We start from the raw sequence: 21,090 nt of genomic DNA, 5'->3' as shown, positions 1-21,090 counted from the left end.
ATTTGCAACCTAGAGCAATATGCCCACTATTCATTTACTGCCTTCCTTGCTAACATACAGTTTTTGTTTGTTTTTGTGTTGTAGATTCCTAAAAGTGCTGTGCTGGTGCAAGAGCCTCGAGTGAGCTTTCACAGGAGGAAAAACAGTCTGCTTGTTTCCACAGGCCACTCAAATGGGTCATGTGCAAAGACTTCTTGAGTTGGTCTGGAGTTAACACTTGAAATCTCAATCTGAAATGACATCCCCACATTACTCAGATGCTTGCTTTTTTCTTACAGCATGTTCTTTGTGGTTCAGACTAAAACGTAGACCTTTGGTTCTGTTGGATGGGCTTCCTTTTCAGGGAGTTACACTGACAGACTCGCTCTTTAGTTTCCAATTCAATTCATGGTTTTGGGAGTTCTTCTCCTTGCAACACAAAACCAGAAATTCCCAGAGAAGTGCCCTATGGCCTTTGTTAATTGCTCCCTAGTTCTCAGTTGGTTTGAATGTGTGACCTGGCCCATCTCAATTTCACAACGTGCCTTTTGTGATTATTTTACAACTAGTCTCATGAGAAGACTAAGGGAATCTAGAACTAGAGATCCAAACAAGCTTTAGCTAGACAGAGTGCTCAGATTTTTAAAAATGTATTGAGTACCGTAGCAATCAATAATAAATAATTCTTCCTTTCCAAAAGGCCATGTGTATTCATTAGGGCTTTTTGATAGCTGATTCTACTGTCACACCAACATACTCTTTTTCAAAATCCAGTCTGATAGCTGTGACTGCTTACTTGCTTCTCTCCTCCCCACCTCCTACTCCTCCTAAGTCTTACTCAACCATATATACGTCTCTGCATGCACCAGCAAAAGTTTGAGTTAGCAATTCTGTCTTCAGTGTCTTCCAAAGATCCAGTTTCAAATCTCATTCCAGTCTGCATGCTGGCCCCGCTCCCCTGCCTGTACCCACCTTCCATGAAGTTTGAAGGGCTTTGAAGCCTGTCATTCCTTTAGTAATCTACCTGTTTGTTAGTAATAGTAGCTTGAACCTGTGCCTGGGCACAGATAATTCGGGCATGAGTACCTCACCTATGCACTGTCATATTGGAACACAAAAACTGTTTGTTCTTTCCAGGACCTCAAAAAGATAAATCATCATTTATCACATCAAATGACTTTAAAGTGATTGTCTTATCGGCATCTTTTTTTTCCCTAAGTAATCCTACAATCAGAATCAGAAAACATTTATATCATTTCTAAATTTTAACATTATTTGGTCCAAAGTATAGTTTGGTTTTTGAAATAGAATTCCTTTACCACTTGAATCTTTAATTAATACTGAGATTATATCAATGTGGCTATCCTGGTTTCAGATCAGCTATTTTTTTTTTAAACAAGGAAAGCTCTTTTCAAACATTATTTAGCATAAATTTCACCAAGAACAAGAATGGTTAAGGTCAATTATGAAAGCTATGAGTTAGAATAAAACTTGATATTTTTAAGACGGGCATTAGTAACTGTTTAGTGAAGTTTCAGTTTGGTTCCTAGTAACCAGAAAATTGCTTTGTAAACATTGTCATTCCTTCTTTGAGAATCAGATTTTAAAATTTATGTCCAACTCAGAAGAGACAAGTGCAGAAATGTCTCAGAGGGATGTTTAGGGCTGGGTTTGTTGACTGGTTCAGTATGTCAAATTTTAGAAATTATTCAAATCAATAACTGAAAAAAAAGTGGGAAAAGGGGCTGCCTGCATATATCATGACTTCAGAAGCAAGTCCCACTCATGGCTGAAATTCTTTAAACTAATACTGTCTTTAGGAGGAAAGAGGAAGATAGTAACTACAAAGAAAGCCTTCTTCCCTCTTGACTTAAGTTCAGGAGCTTGGAAAACCCTACTGAACTCTCTCTGTGTTGCTCAAATGTAATTCCATAGGTGGAAGAGCTTTGTTTCTATGATTACTTCAATGAGGAAGTGATGCAATAGTTGGTTTGAGGGAATTCTTCAATGTCCATCATGCTTCAAGGAAGAGGATTGGTTTGAGCAAATGAAATTGAAGTTAGAAACATGTTATTAAAAAAAGTAACTCATCTTCAAAATCTTGCAGAAGTCGTTGTCCTGAGATCATTGGAATTATTCATTACTACATGCTTTGCCCTTCAGAAGTTGAGACTGCTAATTTATTACAAATATCACCAAAAAAAGGACCATTCTATACTTTATCCTCCAAATAAACAAATTTTGCTTTTGAGATGTCAGAACCTTGGACTGGGGTAATCCCATGTGTATCTATTAATTCTCAATTACAAGCAGATGAATGAATCCTTTGTAAAATAGGAAATATTTTCAATGTTTCTATAATTTATTCCTTTAATATCTGATACACTGTTGCACTCCCATGTCAGCTGTGTCCAAGCAAGAATGGAAAATGTTTAATTTTCCATTGGTTGTAGATAGACAAGAAATCATTAGCCTTTATAGGTAATCAACTTATTGCAATGTCAGAGTTGCTAAATAATGATGTTGGAAGGATTATTAGCTTGAGGGTATCAGTGAGGTTCAGTGGGAAAAAATTTCTGATGACAACAGTGAAAATGTTATGAAATAGTTCGCAGATAAAATCTCAAAATCTCTTAAGTGTTTCTTTCTTTTCTTGATACCTCCTATCACTGCTTGAAGGTTGTGATGTCATTTTAGATTTTAATTTTAAAGAGAACTAACCCTAAGTGTTGACAAAGCAAAGTTATTTCCCAAAAGGCAAAATCTAAAATTGATCCCTCCTCAGGATATGTTGAAGAAAAACTGAAAAGGCATTAATTGTGGTTATGGGACTCACCTTTGAACTTTTACCTATTTCACCTGGTAGCATGTTGTGACCCTTCCCATCTCTAAAGTGAGTGAGATTTGCCACCACCCCACCAGCAGTTACTAATGCCTTTCTGTAACATCTGTAAATAGAGAATAAAAAAAAAAACATAATTACTGAAAAAATATAAAAATTGTGTTAACTTCAGAGTATTTTTTCATATACTGTATTTTGGGTTTTTGCTTTTTATTGACTATCTCTCCTGTTTATATTGTCAAATTTTATTTTAATATGCCAAGTTATATCTTACTATATTGAGCACTTTTAAATTTGTGTGATTTGTGTGTGTGTGTGTGAGTGAGTGAAGAGAGAGAGAGAGAGAGAGAGAGAGAGAGAGAGAGAGACAGAGAGAGAGACAGAGAGACAGAAAGACAGAGAGACAGAGAGAGACAGAAATAGAAAGAAAGAAAAGGAGGGAGTTGATAAGAGTTTGCTTAGCATGTGTTAAGCTCTTGGTAGAATATCTGTTGTAATTCATTGCCAGTGGAAAGGTTCTGGCATTACCCATTTGTTCTTGGAGATGGAGTTCAACTAAATGAAGGCAAACATTGTTCTTGTAACTATATGAAATCATCTAAATATTAAATAAAAAATATAACTTCTAGTGTATTTTCATGTAACTGTTTTTATCTTAGGAAATTCAAATACAAAGATAACATTAAGGTATGGTGTGTTGTGACGCAGCAATGGAGTAGAAGTCTGGAGGTTCTCATCTCATGTAAAATGAGTCTGGCAGGTGTTAGATCCACTAATCTCAAAGATTTCTTAACATTCTGTTGTCTTCTAATTTGCTTGCTTAAAAAAGTTAAAACTGATTATGGGATGAAAACTGATTTGCGAGTCTGAAGACTTACTTGTTCAGATTATTTTATATACTTCAGTGATGCAACTAGATATAAATTAAGCTACCTCTTTTAAATCCAAATTACCCCTAAGTGGCCACGAATTTGTAACATTTTTGAGATTCTTTGTTGATTTTGATTCATAATAATCTTGTCCAGACAAGTGTATAATGATTGGATAGAGTACGAGCCTGAAATTAAGAACACTCATCTTCCTAATTTCAAATCCAGCCTCAGACTCTTATTAAACTGAGCCTATCCTTGTTTACTTTAGTTTTCCTAATCTGTAAAATGAGCTGGAGAAAGAAATGGCAAACTATTTCATTCTTTTTGCCAAGAAAATCAGGGTCATGAAGAGTCAGATATGACAATAAAGTCCGTCATAGATTGCATGCAATTATTCAATTGGTGAAATTAATATATTTTGGAGTTTGGAAATGGATGCTTTTGAAAGTGAGTGCTTTTGACAGGCTATATAATCTACTTCAGATTATTTGTTTAGATATTTCTTTGAAGTTGAAAGAAGTTGGTAATTTATAGCCATCCATCCATTCACTAAATGGTTAACTAGAACTATGTCTTAAAAATCTTAATGTTTGATCATTTAAATGTTCTTGAATATAGAGAGAACAGAGAAGTGCCAAAGCTAACTCTTAAGTGCCAACTGGATAGAAAGTAAGAATACTAGTAAGTAAAATCTACATTGAATGCCCTAACCTACTGGAAGCATTAATTTCTTAATAGTAAACAGATTTCCTTACAAATAAAAATTTTACCTGCCTTTCTGGTGTAGATGCTTATCAATAGTGGACTATATAGCCAGAAGGAAGGAATGTAAGTGGTTTGATGATTTACAAAATTTTTAGCCAACCAGTCTTCAAATAATTAAGAGTTGACATTACTTAAAGGTAGATATTTGAACATCTTAGGTCAATCCTATGTTGAAAAGAGAAATAAAACTGGGTTTAATTTAGAAAGAAAACTTACATATGCTTTCTCAAAATCCTCTGTCTTCTATGGGAAACATTTTCTAGAAGAACTTTCAAAGCAAGAGAGTTCCTTCTTAAAAAGAATAAATGTTTTCATGTGGCCTACTTAATCCAATACTATTTTACCTAAACATTATTTCCCTGCCCAGCCAAAGGTAACTTGCAAGGATTGCAAGGATTTGATAATACAGAAAAAATATTTTTAGACGAGGCAATTTATAGCCTCTTTAACCTTATGCCGAGTTCATCTGGGTCAGGTCTTTAGACTGTTTCTCAGCTGTGTGTGTATATAAAATAACCTGTTAACTTGCTGTACTCATTAGGTGAAATGTGTGTCTAAATGTCATATGACTGCTTTGATCCTCATGGTAAAAAATAAGTATAGGTTCATTTGTAATACCAATAACACTATAGTTAGAAAGTAATTCCTTAAAGTCACAGATTTCTTGTTTTCTTTTTACATGGTTTCTCAATACAAATCACTTCCCAATGACTCCCTCCATTAGAACCTTCCCTTATAATAAAAATAGTTGATTAAAACAAGTCAATGTTTCTTCTTTTCACCGATACTCCTCAAGATATTCACCTATATCCTCAATAACTGGAGGTTTTATGAGTCAGTAGATATTTCTGTGTGTGTCTTCAGGACTGATTAGTGGGTAGAACCATCTAGTCTTACATATAGTTGAACAGTAATATTCCTTTCTACAATATCAAGTTAATAGCCTACTGGATACCAAGCAGTGATGTCACTCAATCTCCTTCTATTCAAGGTTTGGTGCAAATTTAACTTGGAAAATAAAAATTCGAATTTTCAACCAGAGTTCAAAATCTAGATACATCTGTAAAGCTTTCTTGTCTTGTCCTAATTCCTTGTTTCCACACTATCTGCCTCCAGCAGGATTTTCTGCAATTCCCAATGAGAAAGGGAATGGAGCCTATGTGGTAGTTTTCCTAATTATATGCACTTGTTCTGCTCTTCTTCTTTCAGGGTTTCACTTTCAGTGTTACATCTGTCGTTTTTTCAAAGAATGCTCTTCACAATGGTTCAGAATCCTGTTGTAAGGGAATAAACAGAAGAGAGTGGGATGACCTGTAGTGAATCGTGGCTTATATATACAATATGTTAATAAAGGTTTTAGTTTGCTTATTAAAGAAGAATCTAAGAGCAAATGGTCCTCAATGGAGGCCTGAGAAGAACCAACTTGGGGCTGCTAGAGTTGACATGTTGGTACCTGGAGTCTGTGGTAGGAAGTTTCTGTGAAGAGAACCAAAAATTGAAAATAGGAAACAGCAATTGTTGCTTTTAGTGATAAAGAACCAAAACTAGCCTTCAGTGGCCATTGTGTTCATATTTTGATTTAGATGATTCCATTGCACTTACCTAAATTTTCCCTATTGATTTTAGCTAGCTACAACCTTTAACATCCCCTACACTCAGCTTTTATAACCAATTATGTTCCATCTTTTGGATCATGCCATTCTTGTGTTGTTAGGCTCACAAATTCGCACTGAAAACCAAAAAAAGAAAAAAACAAGTGAGATTACTTAATTAGTTCCTTTCTCTCTGAGCCTAGATATATCTGTCATATGTTTATATGAACAAACCCATTGACTTTTGTTAAGGAATTTTACATATTTTTATTATTATTTTTTCTGATTATACATGTATATTATAAAATACACTTTTCTTTATGAATCATGTTGGGAGAGAAAAATAAGAACAAAAGGAAAAAAATCACAGGATAAAAGGAAAAATCACAGAAAAAAGAAGTGAAACATAGCTATATGTTGATTTACATTCAATCTCCATAGTTCTTTTTTTTCCAGATGCAGATGGCATTTTATGTCCAAAGTTTATTGGGATTGCCTTGGAAGAACCATTGATTCTTGCCCAAGAAAGAGTTTTCTATTAGTCTTCTGGTAATGAATTGATACACTTAGATATATTTCTTTGTTCCAAAGACATGGTGAATAAATGTTTACAACAATAAATAACATGAACAGTATTAATAAACATAAATAATGAAATATGAATATGATAAAGCTTTCCCACAAATCATCTAGGACCTTTCCTGGCTTCTAAAGATGCAATTGATTAGAGACTTGCCAACAGCACTTGATTCTTTTTTTTAAGCATTGAGAATGTGGAAGATTGGAGAAGGGAATGTTGGGATACTGCCTTCTGTGACTGTCTTCCACCAATTTCTCAAATGTGTAGGTCACTGCAGTCATAAAAGAGAGTAGGGTTCTGAGGGAGAGCTTTGTAAAAGTTCAGTCTAAGAATGAGAAAAACTTGTGTTTGACATTTTTTTTTCTCTCCACCCACAGGAAAAAAGTCCAGTCAATGGAACTTGCACTTTCATTTTATGATGCAATTTTATCATCAGAATTAGAGTGGTACTTTACATTTATTCAGGGCAACTGGAGAGGGGCTCTACCTTTAATATGACTGATTTACAAGAGAATTTTTGGCTTCTCCAAAAATGTTGGTTGTAATTTTGTAATACTCATTGTTAGGTAGCAGGAGCCCAACCATAGGTTTGGTGCAGCTCTGGGTATGTATTCATTTAGAAAATAATAGCTTGGCTTTCTTGGGTGCTTCTTTGCTGACACTAATTTGTATTCCTGGATTGTTTTCAGTTTTTAGCATTTATCGCCTTCTGCCCAGTTTGGTGGGTAAACAAACAAAAAGCTTTGTTTTTTTATTTGCTTTCTGATACTCGTTTTTTTTTTTTTTTTTTTTAATTTGCTTTCTGAGACTCCCTTTTTTTTTTTTTTTTTTTTTTTTTTTTTTTTTTTTTTTTTACACAGGAATAGCAGCTTCCCGAAAGAAAACTTTTTTTCTTTGAAAATTTAAAACAGAAACTGGGATTTCATGAAAAGCTGGCAAGTTTTTTGGCTTTCCATTATTCTGAAAGTGCTAAGACAATTGCTATATAGAAGTCCCACTTAGGATTACATTTTCAAAGTTCAAATAATTTATCTTCTCTTATTTAAATATCTTCACAAACTCCCTCCCCCACTTGACCAATACTCCATGCCTTTCTACTAGCTGTCACCCCTATCTACTTTAGGCCTGAGGACTTTATCGGTCTAGGCCCCTTTCTCCAAGTGCCCTGCCCCCTCATTTGTCCACATTCTCCATTACTTCTATGACCATCTCCTTGATAATCTCTTTTCTCTAGGTTTCCAGGACTACATTGTCTTGGTTCTCCTCCTGCCTATCGGGGAGCTCTCTTCCAGATCTGTTGCTGGCTTCTCATTTCCCTCAAGTTCTGTTCTGAGCCTTTCATTTCTTTCATTTGGTGTGCTTATCAGCTCTCATGGATTTATGACTCTGTCTCTGTGTCGATGATTCTCACATGCACCTTTTCTGCCCCAACCTTTCGTCTGACCTCCAATCTCACATTTCCAACTGAGTGTCCAGTACACATCTTAACATGTTAACAAAAATTTCTTCCCCTGAATCCCCCCTCCCCATCCTTTCCTATTTCTCTGAGGCAACATTCTCTCTCCCATCCTTAGGCTCTCAACCTAGGAGTCTTTGCCCACTAAGAAAGCTTTCTTCTTAGTGCAAATAAATCCCTTTTTGCCACAAATTTGGGTTTGAATTCTTTCACAAGGAATCTGAGACATGGACCAGAGGGCATCTCTTACCCCCAATTCTCGAACCTCCTCAGGGTCACAGACATTAAAAAGCAACTGACTGATGCCCATCCCTCCAACTCCCTAATGGGTTTTCAGGCCTGTTTGTCACCCTCAGCTTGGTGTAGCCAGTCTGCTAAGGTGGTTCACTGGGTTGTGGTCCCTGGGTGTGCTGTACAGCTTCTAGATTCACAGGTGATAACCAAAGGTAGGTAAGTACCATCTTTCTTGTTTCTTACCACAGTGCTCTTAGATCCAGGGACAGGAGTCTTCTGGCTTTTCCATGAACAATGCGCTTCCCATCTCTCTTAGAGGACTACCATGGAAAAAACTGGAGGCTATGGATAGAACTCTCTCACCTCTACCTACAGAGTTCCCCCCCCCCATCCTTTTCAAGTAAAAGCCCATCTTTGTGTCACAGGAAGTCTTTTCTAACCATAACCATTCAATTCTGCTGCTTTTCCTCCATTTCCTATTTAGCCACTATATAGTTGTATGTTGTCTCCCCCACTAGATTTTAAACTCCTTGAAGGATTAGGATTTTTTGCCTCTATGTATCCCCAGGGCTTGGCACAGTTTGGCACATAGTGGATACTATTTAATATTTACCTTCCATCAAGTGGATATCTTCAACTAGAGAAGAGCTAATCTAATTCCAATTGATCAATGATGGAGAGAATCAGCTACACCCAGAAAAGGAACACTGGGAAATGAATGTAAACTGTGAGCATTTTTTGTTTTTCTTCCCAGATTATTTTTACCTTCTGAATCCAATTCTTCCTTTGCAACAACAACAAAATTCGGTTCTGCACATATATATTGTACCTAGGATATACTATAAGATATTTAATATGTATGGGAATGCCTGCCATCTAGGGGAAGGGGTGGAGGGAAGGAGGGGAAAAATTCGGAACACAAGGGAGTACAAGGGATAATGTTGTAAAAAAAAAAAAATTACCTATGCATATGTACTGTAAAAAAAAAAAAATGTTATAAATTAATTAAAAAATTAAAAAAAAAAATTTACCTAACCATCTAATGGAAGCTCCTTGAAGGCAGAAACTATTTTTGTCTTTCTTCCTGTATACATAAGTGCATAATAAGGGCATTAACTCTAACCCATGACGACTACTATCTTCCAAAACCTCCCTAAACAAGGAAACTATTGTCATATGTCCAGGACAAATAGTTTGAGGAGAGAAAGTCACTTACTTACCAAACCATATCCAGGGAATTAGAATTTTTAACATATTCCATAACATTTAAAATTACTAATCTTTGTATGACTTTTCTTCCAGGTTGGAATTGTGTTATACACATACATCCACAGATCTAAAGCTAGAGGGGCATAAGTAGTTTGTGTGGTAGCTCACTACAATAGAGGAAAAGGTTAACAATAGCACTATTTAAATGTACTAAAAACTAGAGACCACTAGAAGTTTCCCTGTGGAATATAAAGATGAAGGTGAAGTCAGACTGCCTATGAAATCAGTTTTTCTTTCTGATGATTCCAGTGACTGAAAAATATGATCACCTACTTCCAAAAGTTGTCATTTCAAATATTTAAGAGATACTCTCACAACTCCTTCTCTCACAATGAACATGGGTGACAAATGGCTTCTGGGGGCTGCTCGCTTTATCATGAGTTCTGGCCAAATAGGAAATTGTTATCTGATCACATCTCACTATTTCTATGAGTTTGGGAAGGAGAAGAGAACTGACCATGGGTAAGTGGGGGGGGAGGGGGGGGAATCTTCAGGGCAAACAAAAAGTCAAGCAAACTTTTATAATGATTCAAAATTTTTAAGGCAGCACCAACATTTTGTTCAAATGGTACCCTACTCTCAAAAAGCCATGGTTATGGTAGTTTTTTGAAAAAAACAAAAAACCAAGGCATTTGTCATGGTTAGAACCTCATTCCTGTTGGAAAAAAATATCTACCCTTTTCAAGGAAAAGCCTTAATTTTCCTTCAAGTAATATGAAGCACCATGAACATAGAAAAAGGATACCCCCCATGAGATGAATGCACATGTATTTATTAGGACACTGAGCACAAACGAACACAGAAATGTTATTACAATCTTTACACAGAAATGTTATTACAATCTTTACAGCGGAATTTATACAACACAAACAGTATGAGGACCTGAGGACCTAGAGGCTCTGAAGGAGATTTGGAAGCTTGCTGCTCCAACAAGGTCCAGCATGGCTCATTCTCTGATCCATGAGCCTGGTGCTGCCTTAATGGGTCAAGAGAAACAATCCAGGGAAACAATGTAACAAAACCCCACAACAAGTTGTGCAAAAGGTTTGCAGTATTCTGGGCAGCACAGCTGCTAGGATTTTGGCTAATGTTCCTTCTAAAAGCTGCCAAACCTGCTCCTTAGGTTCCAAACCTACCCTTCCCCAACCTCCAGCCCATCGAGCCTTCATCTCTGCTGGGTGAATCACCTGAAAGTTCCTGCAGAGAGCGTGGTGTTCGCTGCAAAGGACCTTTGTTCACACATAGACTCTGTGGCAAACCACAATGCATTTAGTTTTTTTGAGGGGGAAGGAGGAAGAATAACATGTATGTAACCTATGTATAGGTTCACAGATAAATTTCAGAACCAGACCAGGGCCAGCAGATCTGGCCCCATTTCCCTGCCAAAGCTACTACACAGCTAACAAGTATTTAAGAGCAAAAAGGAGAAAAGGAGGGTTATGTTCTGTCACCCTGCCATTTAAGGTAACCTGCATCAAGGAGCAAATGAGTCAAGTGGAAAGATTTTTTTTCCCCTGACACCAAACCTCACTAACCCTCCCCCCACCAAGTTACTCTGCAATAGGAGAAGAATCCCTACTGAAGTGTGGTCAGGAGGGCTGGCTGGCTGTTTCCTGAGCCCGCCACGGACCAGAGGCCCTCTTTCATCTTTTGTATTAGTGCAACTATTAGTGCATGTATGTTAAGACCAAATAAGGACCTTACAATAGCTTGTATCTAAAGAATATTTTAGATGCCCCAATTCCACTACAAGTGGACAGAGTAGCAACTCAAGTCAAATCTGTCTGTTAGATGGGAAAATATTGAAATATGAGTTGGCATTTCTCTTATACAAGCTGGGGAGGGCATCTGGTTTTGAATAATGAAATGTTTTTAATTCATCTGAAGTGAGATTCTGCTAAAGGTACCTGAGGGATGTACAGAAAGTAAGAGGGTGAAGTTATAAATATAGCTGCCATCTAGGTTTAGTTTCTAGTTACTTACTCTTTGTGGTTTACAAAGACAATGGACCAAATGCACAAGTGGAAATTCTTTTGAAAAAGCAATACCTTCATCCCCTGAGAACATGGCAGACAAGCAGACCAAAAGGCTAGTGCTATGGAGCCCAGACCCACTCACAGAAACCAAGCCCAAAGAGCCAGTGGTGTTGGAAGAGCTAGGCTAAGAGAAAGCTTCAGGAACATTAACTAAGATTAATTTGTGTCCCACCAGAACAAAAACCAAAAAGAATGTTACAAAGTCTTGATAGCCTTATCAAGCCTGCAAGGTAATGTATTTCTTAGTTGCAGCACTGGTCACTGAAGCACAATGCTTCTGCCTCTTCACACAGCTGCGTTTCCCAAGTGCGTGGCCTCTTCTCAGATGCAAAGACGCCCATCCACTGGCAAGAGACAATCTTGTGGAACCTACAAGAAAACTTGGATCACCCTACAGAACCAAGGAAAAGTTGAAAAGACAATATTTACTGGGTGGGCAATGTGTTGTGCCTCATAGGAAGTTTCTTTGCTTTACAAAGAGATTCTACCTTGATTAATGGTATTTGTGATTCCTTGGGATCTCAGCAACAAAACTACCCAAATCCAACTGATTGTGTGCCAAAGGTATTTTTTAAAGGCAGCTTGGTGCTAAATCCCTTTTGAGAAAAAATTATAGCACCAAAAGGCAGCTCAGGGCCCATACAAGGATGGGGGCCTGGTCCAGGGTGACTTACAACTTGGCCTACAAAGGTCACACAGCCCTGGTCTCTGCCTCAATCTTCTGTTCCCCATGCAGGTTCTCTGGTTCCTGCAACTGGGCAATGCTCTGTCGGATTGCAATCTCAGGACCACCTCCATAAAGGGTATTCAGATAAGTCCAGGTCTCCTCTGAAATCTGTCCGTAGTCAGCTCCTGCAAAGGAAGATGCATAAACTTGGAACTGTATGCAGCTCTTTTAGATGCCTGCTGGGTGAGAAGGAAGTCAGGACATTGACTATGTCATCACAGGAGCAGAGCTGGCAGAGAAAAGGGAACCCCTAAAACAAAGGGCTATTGTGCAGTTCCAGGGGACACAAATTCCACAAAGCTGACAAAAGTAGGACAAAAGTTGGTGGAACAAGCAAGTGCCTGAGATACTAGAGGCCCTTCACCTCCCCATGATGCTATCAGGTGGCCATTTGGGTAACCACTGGTTCCTTTTGGGGAAGAAAGCCAAAGACACCTTCCCCTAAACCCAAAGAAATTACAATAATATTCAACTTTTATGCAATGTTTGTAAGTACATTCTCATATAAGCCTTATAAAGTACATGCAGCACTGTAAGGTGGGTGCTAAAATAATTATTATTCCTATTTCCTAGATAGCAGTTGACCTAAACCACAAAATTACTAAGTATCAAAAGGGGAATTCAAGCCTCACTCTTGCCATTACCCATTCTCCTCCCTAAGTCAGGCTGCCTCTTAATAGGAAAGAACAGACCTGGAGGAAACGATTTCTATTTTTTAGAATAAGCTGGCTAAGAGCGCCCATCATCAATGCATACTGCAAAAAAGATAATTTCAATCTAATGGAAGAGACCAACAACTAAGTAGAAGCAAGCTATGTGCAGGATGAAGGGGGAAGGTGCCCACGCTGGGGGCTGGAAATGGCTTCCTGTAGAAGGTGAGCTTTTAGGAGGGCGAGATGAGAAAGGGGAGCGCTTCTGAGCGTGGGCCAGAGAGCACCCGAGCAGAGTGCACATCCTCCACAAAAATCAAGGTTTCCCTAGTCTTCAAATCACCAAAAAGAGATAAGTATGATACTGAAGGGGAAGAAGGAAGGAGTCACCACAGACAGGAAGCATGTGTTTACTAGGCCCCAAGGGTGATCAGCAACCACAGCAGCTACAAGAGCACAAAATCAGCTCCAGAGAGGCCCTGGGGGGAAGGGGAGGAGGGCTGAGACATACCCTGCTTCACCTGGATGTGACCACCACCTTTGATCAATGCTATTTTGCTGTTGTCAATGGGTCCAGGAGGATCTGGAACAGAAATGACATTGCTCAGGGAAGTCACTAGAGGTGTTTTGGTTTTACCCAGACTCCTTTAATTCCATAGAGTAACAGAAGGACTTTCTGACCCTCCAAATGCTCATTGGATGGGCAAGTCAGCTTCTCAAAATTCAACTAAAATGAAATTGGTTGAGAGGAAGGGACAATTTCCAAACCTGGTGAACTGACAGAAGGAACGAAATCAGAAGCCAGGGCTTCATGCACAGATTTTAATGTGATTGTTGGCATGTTATACCCTGTTTCCCCACCTCCCAAAGTGAGAAAGCAAATATTACAGGAAGTGACTAAGTACAAGGGGGAAAACCCACAGCAAATACAGGGGTCACACTAACGTCTCACTTAGAACCAAATTTCATAGATCTCATGATTCCCAAGTGGATGAGATCATTGAAGAAAAGACATACCCACATTTTCTCTCACTCCTTGTGCTCTCACCTAGGGCCGTAGGCACTTATCAGCAGAGCAGGTGCCAAAGTTCCACAAAGGGAAGCCCTCCCAAATATAAGATCTCACTGAGCCCTTTGCTGATAAGGCAGTATCAGTTACCACTAAGAAAAATCCCAGAAGGATGGGGTTAAAGGATTCATCCATACTCACCATTGTCTTTCCCCTTAACAAAGGCCTCCCATTCCCGGAACCACTGCATACTGATGCAATAGATGACATTGGGGGATTCTTCTGCTTGAAATGCTTTGTTCAACTACCAGGAGGACAAAAGAGATTAGCCTTGTAATTCCAAGGAATTGGTCATTCCACAACAATAAATCTCAGTTTCCTGATAATCCATTGACCACCCACCATATACTCCTATAACCCTGTACATAAAAGTGTTTTGTGCATTGTACACATTAGGGAACTGGAGTCCTTGGTGGCTGCCATCTCCTCCCCCAGTGCTGTTTCTCAATAGCCTTAATCAGGTCATTGTTTTTTGAACTAAACTGATGTTTGAAAGCAATGACAAGGAAGCTATCTGCTGAGGATGGGGAGCTCCAGAACATAAAAGGGAACAATTCCCCCACCCTATTTTCTCTGCCCCCTATGCACCTTAATGAAGGTATCGATCTCAATCCGCCTTCGTTTGGCCAGGGCTTCTATCTCTACCTGGCAGACTGAGCACACATAGAGATGATTCACAGCAGGGCCACCGCCAAACCTATACAACCAGATGAAAAAAAAACACTTAACAAATCTCAAGTAAAGGGCACTGAATGGGACCAAAGCTTCATACAGAGTAAGAGCAGCAGCAACAAATCTTCAGGGGAAAAAAGTGCTCTAGATACTCTAGGTACTGAAAAGGGTGGGCTTCTTGGGATTTTCCCAAATTACAAAGTTTTAAGTATTCAAACCACCCTGTTCTGGAAATGCTGGAGTTTCTGGAAATGAGGCAGAGTACCCTATGAACCAAGTGTTCCTGTCCTACAACTAAATACAGGAATTCTTTGTAGTTGAATAGACTATAGGACATTTATCTCCTAGGCTACCATTTCTCAAATGGTACAATATAAAAGACCCTGCTGCATTACAAAACATGTTATGAGATTCTGGGATTCCCTTCCCTTTAATAGCTTCTGATTAGAGAACAGAGAAGGATCACAGAGAAAAGCCTTCTGTGATCAAGGAGTCTTACCTGTTGTAGAGATATTCCCATACATTCTGGGGCAGGATCACCACAAGATCATCAATGTAATGGTATTTATTGGGTGGAATTCCTACCAAAAACAAGAAGATAAAATGAAAGGCCTAGAGCCATCATCCAAGGTTGTTCCCAAAACTTGAGCTTGTTATTGAAACAACTCCTGATATGGGGCCCTACCTCCATGGGAACAGAGGAACGTATGGTTTGTAATGGGTCCTGGTTCAGCAAATGTGTTGAACTTATTGAGCCACTCGCGGGAAATGTAGAACTGGAGCAAGCTGGGCTCCTTCATGGTGGCCAGGGATACTACATGCTGACGTTCTCGCACTGCCTCCTCACTGCTCTTCCTGACAAATAAGAAGCAAAAACAGAACTAGACTGGGGCACTCTATTTCTATAAGGATAAACACCAAGGGGAAGCACTGGAGCCACCCTTCTTCTACAAGTGCAGAGTCAACAACTGTGGATGCAGCAGCAGGACTCCAGACTAATCACACCATTCATCTCTACAGATGGAGAGTCATGGAGAGCAGGTGTTTTTGAAGTCTATTCCCAGGATGTCACTCTAGAAATAGCTTACCTATAAAATAGGACATAAGCCTCTGCATTTTGGACCACTGTTTCATGGACTTCTGTGACATACTGATCATCAAACTCATACCACTGGCCATTTATGACATTCTGACAATAGGCGATGTAGTGCCCACCTATGATAAAAGAAAAGAATCATGGAGAAACACATAGGATGTAGGGAAAAGATCTAGAACAGCAACAGCAGGAAGGAAAGTTCAAAAGCAAGTCAGTCTGGCTATTTATAAAGGAGCCTATTATTCTACAATGGGATGAGATAACTAGTGATAATAGTGTAAGATGGTGGTCCCTTTGGACTAGACTGAAAACTGGAACATGGGCTGACTTACTGCCTGCTGTGCCATGATGGCAGATGACAGATAAAAGGTCATAGGTGGGGATCTGGGAGACACACTCCTTGGCAAGGAAGGGTTGTAGATCAAGACCTTCCAAGGAGAAGGAGACGTGGCTATTGATTTTGAATGAATACATCACTTCATGCCGAAAACGTTTTAAATGAATGCATAGAATCTAAAAAAGAAGGAAAAAAAAATGGTATTTCCAGAAATCAGCCAGATGTGAGACTATATGAGCTTTAAATAGCCTAAGAGAAGGTCTCTGCAAGCTTTTGACAGCCTCTTAATAAATTTTCAGTCAGGATTCCTTATATTCTTTTTGATCATTCAGACAGAGGCTTTGAATGATAAATGGAATATTCACAAAAAAATCTAGGATCTACTGAGTTAAGATAGTTTTGAGTTTTTTGTTTCTAGGAAAAAAGTAATGACAAAAGACCCCCCATTTCAAACTCCCCACAAGAATAGATACTTTATAAAATCAAGATGAAGTGACTCCATTTAAATTTCACTTGGTCGCTTTTTAAAGAAAATGAATTAACATGTAACCATGTTAAACACAGTATCTATTGCTACACTGACTAATCTTTTGAAAGCTGTGCTATAATATCCCACTAGCTATTTGACTCTTACAAAGAAATACAGCATCTGATCAAAAGTACTTTAGAAGCAGATCTGTTTACTCAAACACTGGGATTTGTAATTCCTTTCAATGTGCTTTTAGCCGAATCATGAACCAGAAGCAAAGTAAACTGATAATGTGAACGTGGAGTCAAAGGTGTGTGTTCTTTGAAAAGAGGCTTTCTTCCTCCCTTAAGACACATAAGTTGCTTTCAGGGACTTTGGGCCAAAATAACAACAAAAAAGCCCACTTCTTTTTTTACCAATTAGCGACATGCTTCTCTCTTTCAGATCTTTTCACATCCCTACCAGTCAGCTTGAAGGAAACCACTTTTAAGGGGGCAAAAGCAAAAGGAAGAACAGGGCTCTTCCTCTACTCACCTCAGGCAACCGAAGAACTTTACAATATTTCACTCCATTTCGTAATCTAAGAGAGATAAACCACCAAGGCCCCATGAGAGGGAAGCCCTGAGGGAAAGCGTGAGGTACAGTTGGGGCAAGGCCTTACTGGGCTCCTCCCTTCCCCTCAAGCTTCTCTTGGGTTCTCACTAATCGTTACTCAAATCAGTGAGGTGGCAAGAGAAAGGATCCAACCAAAAAAAGGGTAAGGAAGGAGGCCAGGGAGAAGTCTCAAAAAGAAAAGAAGAAGCACTTACTTTTTACATCGTTCACAGCTATACATATTGTCCCCTGGGGAGAAAGAAATGAAGGAACTGAGGAAACAGAAAACCAAAGTCGAGTACTGAATGCCTTGCCTGCAGTGAGGATGCAGCACCCAGAGGAGGGTTCCTGGCTTCACCCGCTCTGTGGCAAATGAAGGATGGACAAAGGAAGCCACATCTGTACACTGTCTCTCTCCTGCCTCCACTCCCTACTCCTCCAGGATATTATGTTGGGATAGTGAGAAGAGAAGATCAACCTATTTGCGGCTATTCTTTTGTCAAAGCATCAGTGATAATATGATGCTCTGACAGTTCTAGAAACTACTAAAGCAAGATCTCCACATGCTCTTCTCAGTTTTTACCTGCAAAGCAACACTCACTAGTCAGAGAGACCAAGCAGCCTTTTTGAAGAACACTGGCTGGCTCTACAGGTGAACTGGACTCCCTTCCTTCAAAGCTACAGCCCAACTCACCCTTCAACTCATCAGCAGCAAAAAAAGCAGCAAGACAGTCTTCCAAAGTGACAACAGGACCCCAAAACCAGCTGGGGATGCAAGATACCACAAACCTGGGAAAGATAAAAGACACAAAGGACCCTTACTTAACAGCACTATATCTGAAATGGTGGTGGCGTGTGCATATGGCGGAAAGGATGAGGAAAGAAAGGATACCAAGAATTCCCTAATTTGCTTCATGAGGTGAACACAGAAGGTACCTTCGGATATACTCCATGATGAAGGCAATCCAGCCCTGGGACGTGTAGCTATCCCCACATGCCCCTGGCTTGGCCGGCACATTCTGGTAGATGGCTGAGTGCAGCTTGGCTAGGTCCTCCTTCCCTGGGATGGGCAGCGACAGGTCTTGAAATGTCTCCACGGTGGTGGATACCTGCCATGGGCAAATTAAATGAATTTGTTTCCGATGTTACTCAGCCCTATGTCCTGGCCTGAGTAATGATTGTTGTGTGATGATAATGGGAATGTATCATGGAAACACAGTTGGGAAATTTCTGTTTTGAAATCACTTCCATTCCTGTCTCAATCAAAAAAGATTTTTACAATAAAACTTTGGTTAACTTAAAATTGGAACAATATGATTTCTAGTAGCATTAGGAACTGGAGTAAAAGGGTCTTAGCCACATAGTTCTTTGGGTGAAATATCACCATGCTTTTCATTCAAAATACAAAAACTTTATGGATGAGTCACTTGGATTTATGTCCGGTGACCTCCTGCTTCTAGAGTCATGGGTTCTACTTCCATTTTTTCTATCTGCTATTCCTTTGTAGCTTAAAAGCCGTTTTGGGGAAGTAGATTGTAAGTATGAGAAAATTAGTCTGCATCAGATAAAGAAAAAAAGTATCTGAGACACTATCTTTCATCAAAAACAATTTATGATAGAATGATTATGTCTCAAGTTGTGGTGTCCTAGAAACAAGCCTTGCTATTTTAGTACTTTATCAGCAGCAGCAGCTTCATAGTTAAAAAAGCATGTGACCTACTCTGTCGCAGGTGAGGCACTGCACCAGGCTGAGTATGGAGCCGTCAAAGATATCTGAGATGACACTCCGGTAGCGAAGCTCTTTCTTCTTTTTCCCAGCAGCCAACACCTGAGCTAGAGAAGAAAACCCAAGAGGTGTGTATCACCTGCCCCAAGAGATCTGCCTAGATAGCCCTTGTCAACCAGGCATTTATAGAGGTATAGTAGAGATGGAAAAAATCCCAGTTAGGGAATCAGAACATTGGGATGAAAGTCTTGGTTCCCATCAGGGGCTTACCACATGACTCAGGACAAGGAACTTTCCTTAACTCCCAAATGCAAAATGGGGTTAAATCTGATTCCCCTACTTCACAAAGCAATAAAATAATCCCTGACACTCAGTACTGGAAAAGAATGGTGCTTCCCAAATTCAAGTTAACATGGAATAATGTCTAGCTCCAGTACCCTGCAAAGTGCAGAGGCAGGAGAATATCCAGGAGGGCAACACAAAAGGTTAAAGGAATCCCATGAAGTCTAAAAAGGGGAAGCCAACAGAGGAGTCTCCAGATGGCAGCTTTCAGCAAAAAGGATGGATTAGGTATCCTGGTGACAGGCTGACAGTCTAAGGATATTCTGATTATTCTTCCAATCTTGAGGAGTTGTTTGAATACATACACATTTAAAAACTTTTTCTTGACCTGTATCAGAGATGATACTAAAGTGAATGCAGCTATCTCCAATAACAGCCCTGTAGACGACAACATCCCCTGTGCTTCTCTTTCCTCCGGAGACTATTACCTTTCTTGAAAACATAGGAAGGTCCCACTCTCACAGGGCTAGAGCGAGGGGGACTGCTCGACAGCTTGGTGAGCGCCTCGTGATGGACAGGGCTGCAAGAGCGTGAGGAGCAGCGCATATAGGCATCGTTATCTGGCTCTAGGAAGAGAAAGAGACCCCGCTGTGAATCCAAAGGACTCCCCAGTGATTTCAGAGGCAGGATTGTTCTGCCTATTTAGCCATCAGCTGACAGTGTGCCTGAGGGGGAAGAACATTCTCTTTTGTCATAAGTGCAATCAAACCAGACCTCCAGTTATTTCCCCAACTTAAGAATACATCAACTGCTCTCAACTCTCTATCACAAGTTGCCTTTCCCACCACCACAGTGGGAGAAGCGATACCTCTTTGGGAGAGTGGATGCCACAAATATATGGTGTTTCACCTTTCCAACTGAGGTTTCTCTTCCCTCTGTACCATCCCCGTCAGAAACAGAGGAGCTCTGGGCTGTGGATCTGTACCTGGTGTCCTACATGGGCTGGTAGAACGTGGAGAGGGAAGGGCTTCCGTGGGGCGATCATCGATGGCAGTCATGGTGGTATCAACATCTGCGTCCTCATCAACTTGCTCAGAGCTAGTTCGCTGGTGGCCCCAGGAGAATTTTCTGTCCTTCATCCTCTCCTTCTCTGAAATCCCCCTGCCCGCTTCATCCTGGATCAGCAACTCAGTCTCTGCCAGGGTGCTGCCCATGCCCACCCCCCTGCCTTGCCCATCCCCCTCACCCCGATCACTGCTGGAGTCACAGGAGAGGAATTCATCCTCTGAAGGGCTCCGGTCGCCCTCGTGCTTCTCTTCTGAGTCGCTGGAGTCTGAGTCCCTCCCAGTAGCCACCACTGGCTCCTTGAGCTCTTCGTGTAGTTGGTCCATCAAACAGCGGAGGAACTCTTGGGTGTCCTGCCAACCAACAATAAGAGTGAGCCCCTCCATTCCTCTAAGACACCGAGAAATGGTGCTAGGGTGTGGGGGGCTCACTGGACAATCCTTTGCTTTTTCAGAGGTCCTGATTCTGCCAAGGGGGCGAACGACAGTTAGCGCCAACCTAGAAATCCAAAGAAATAAGTCGTGAACAGATCAGCTCAGACAACTAACTGGCAGCTAAGCTCCTTCATCCTTCAAAGTTCCAAAATGAAACAGCAATGAAAGGGAGTGCATTGGTTTTTTTCAAACCTACTGTTACAAAGAATAACATTTTTACTCACTTGACTTGAAGGATCAGAGGAGGTGTGTATTCCATCAGGCTAAACAGAAAAGTGATTTAAAAACCCATAGTGGCCCCATAAATTGTGAACCTGCAGATTTTTTTTAACCAGATTCCTGAA

General features: G+C 40.0%; 2 protein-coding genes across 9 annotated transcripts in view; one reads left to right on the top strand and one right to left on the bottom strand.

Annotated features, from left to right (window-relative positions):
• FNBP1 (formin binding protein 1) overlaps positions 1–5,213 on the top strand; it is a 185,031-nt gene extending 179,818 nt beyond the window's left edge. Inside the window, exon 17 of the mRNA XM_074293852.1 lies at positions 85–5,213. Within this exon, the coding sequence (XP_074149953.1) occupies positions 85–92 (8 nt within the window). The 3' untranslated portion in view covers positions 93–5,213. The remainder of the gene's footprint in view (positions 1–84) is intronic.
• Positions 5,214–10,340: 5,127 nt separating this feature from the next.
• Positions 10,341–21,090, bottom strand: part of USP20 (ubiquitin specific peptidase 20) — a 54,744-nt gene continuing 43,994 nt past the window's right edge. For 7 of the 8 annotated variants that reach the window (XM_074293846.1, XM_074293844.1, XM_074293840.1 and 4 more), the window contains 16 exons: positions 20,233–20,665; positions 19,736–19,873; positions 18,960–19,072; positions 18,176–18,348; positions 17,934–18,028; positions 17,455–17,488; positions 17,180–17,225; positions 16,172–16,352; positions 15,832–15,958; positions 15,429–15,598; positions 15,243–15,324; positions 14,660–14,768; positions 14,213–14,315; positions 13,514–13,585; positions 12,300–12,477; positions 10,341–11,994 (listed from right to left, as the gene is read on the bottom strand). In XM_074293846.1, the coding sequence (XP_074149947.1) occupies positions 12,317–12,477; positions 13,514–13,585; positions 14,213–14,315; positions 14,660–14,768; positions 15,243–15,324; positions 15,429–15,598; positions 15,832–15,958; positions 16,172–16,352; positions 17,180–17,225; positions 17,455–17,488; positions 17,934–18,028; positions 18,176–18,348; positions 18,960–19,072; positions 19,736–19,873; positions 20,233–20,665 (2,037 nt within the window). In that variant the 3' untranslated portion in view covers positions 10,341–11,994; positions 12,300–12,316. The remainder of the gene's footprint in view (positions 11,995–12,299; positions 12,478–13,513; positions 13,586–14,212; positions 14,316–14,659; positions 14,769–15,242; positions 15,325–15,428; positions 15,599–15,831; positions 15,959–16,171; positions 16,353–17,179; positions 17,226–17,454; positions 17,489–17,933; positions 18,029–18,175; positions 18,349–18,959; positions 19,073–19,735; positions 19,874–20,232; positions 20,666–21,090) is intronic. The other variant, XM_074293847.1, reaches the window with a different exon arrangement.

The sequence above is a fragment of the Sminthopsis crassicaudata genome, chromosome 2 (genome assembly GCF_048593235.1).
Source record: "Sminthopsis crassicaudata isolate SCR6 chromosome 2, ASM4859323v1, whole genome shotgun sequence".
Classification (NCBI taxonomy): domain Eukaryota; kingdom Metazoa; phylum Chordata; class Mammalia; order Dasyuromorphia; family Dasyuridae; genus Sminthopsis; species Sminthopsis crassicaudata.
Note: the sequence above shows the minus strand (reverse complement) of the source record. Positions and strands in the feature narration are given on the sequence as shown.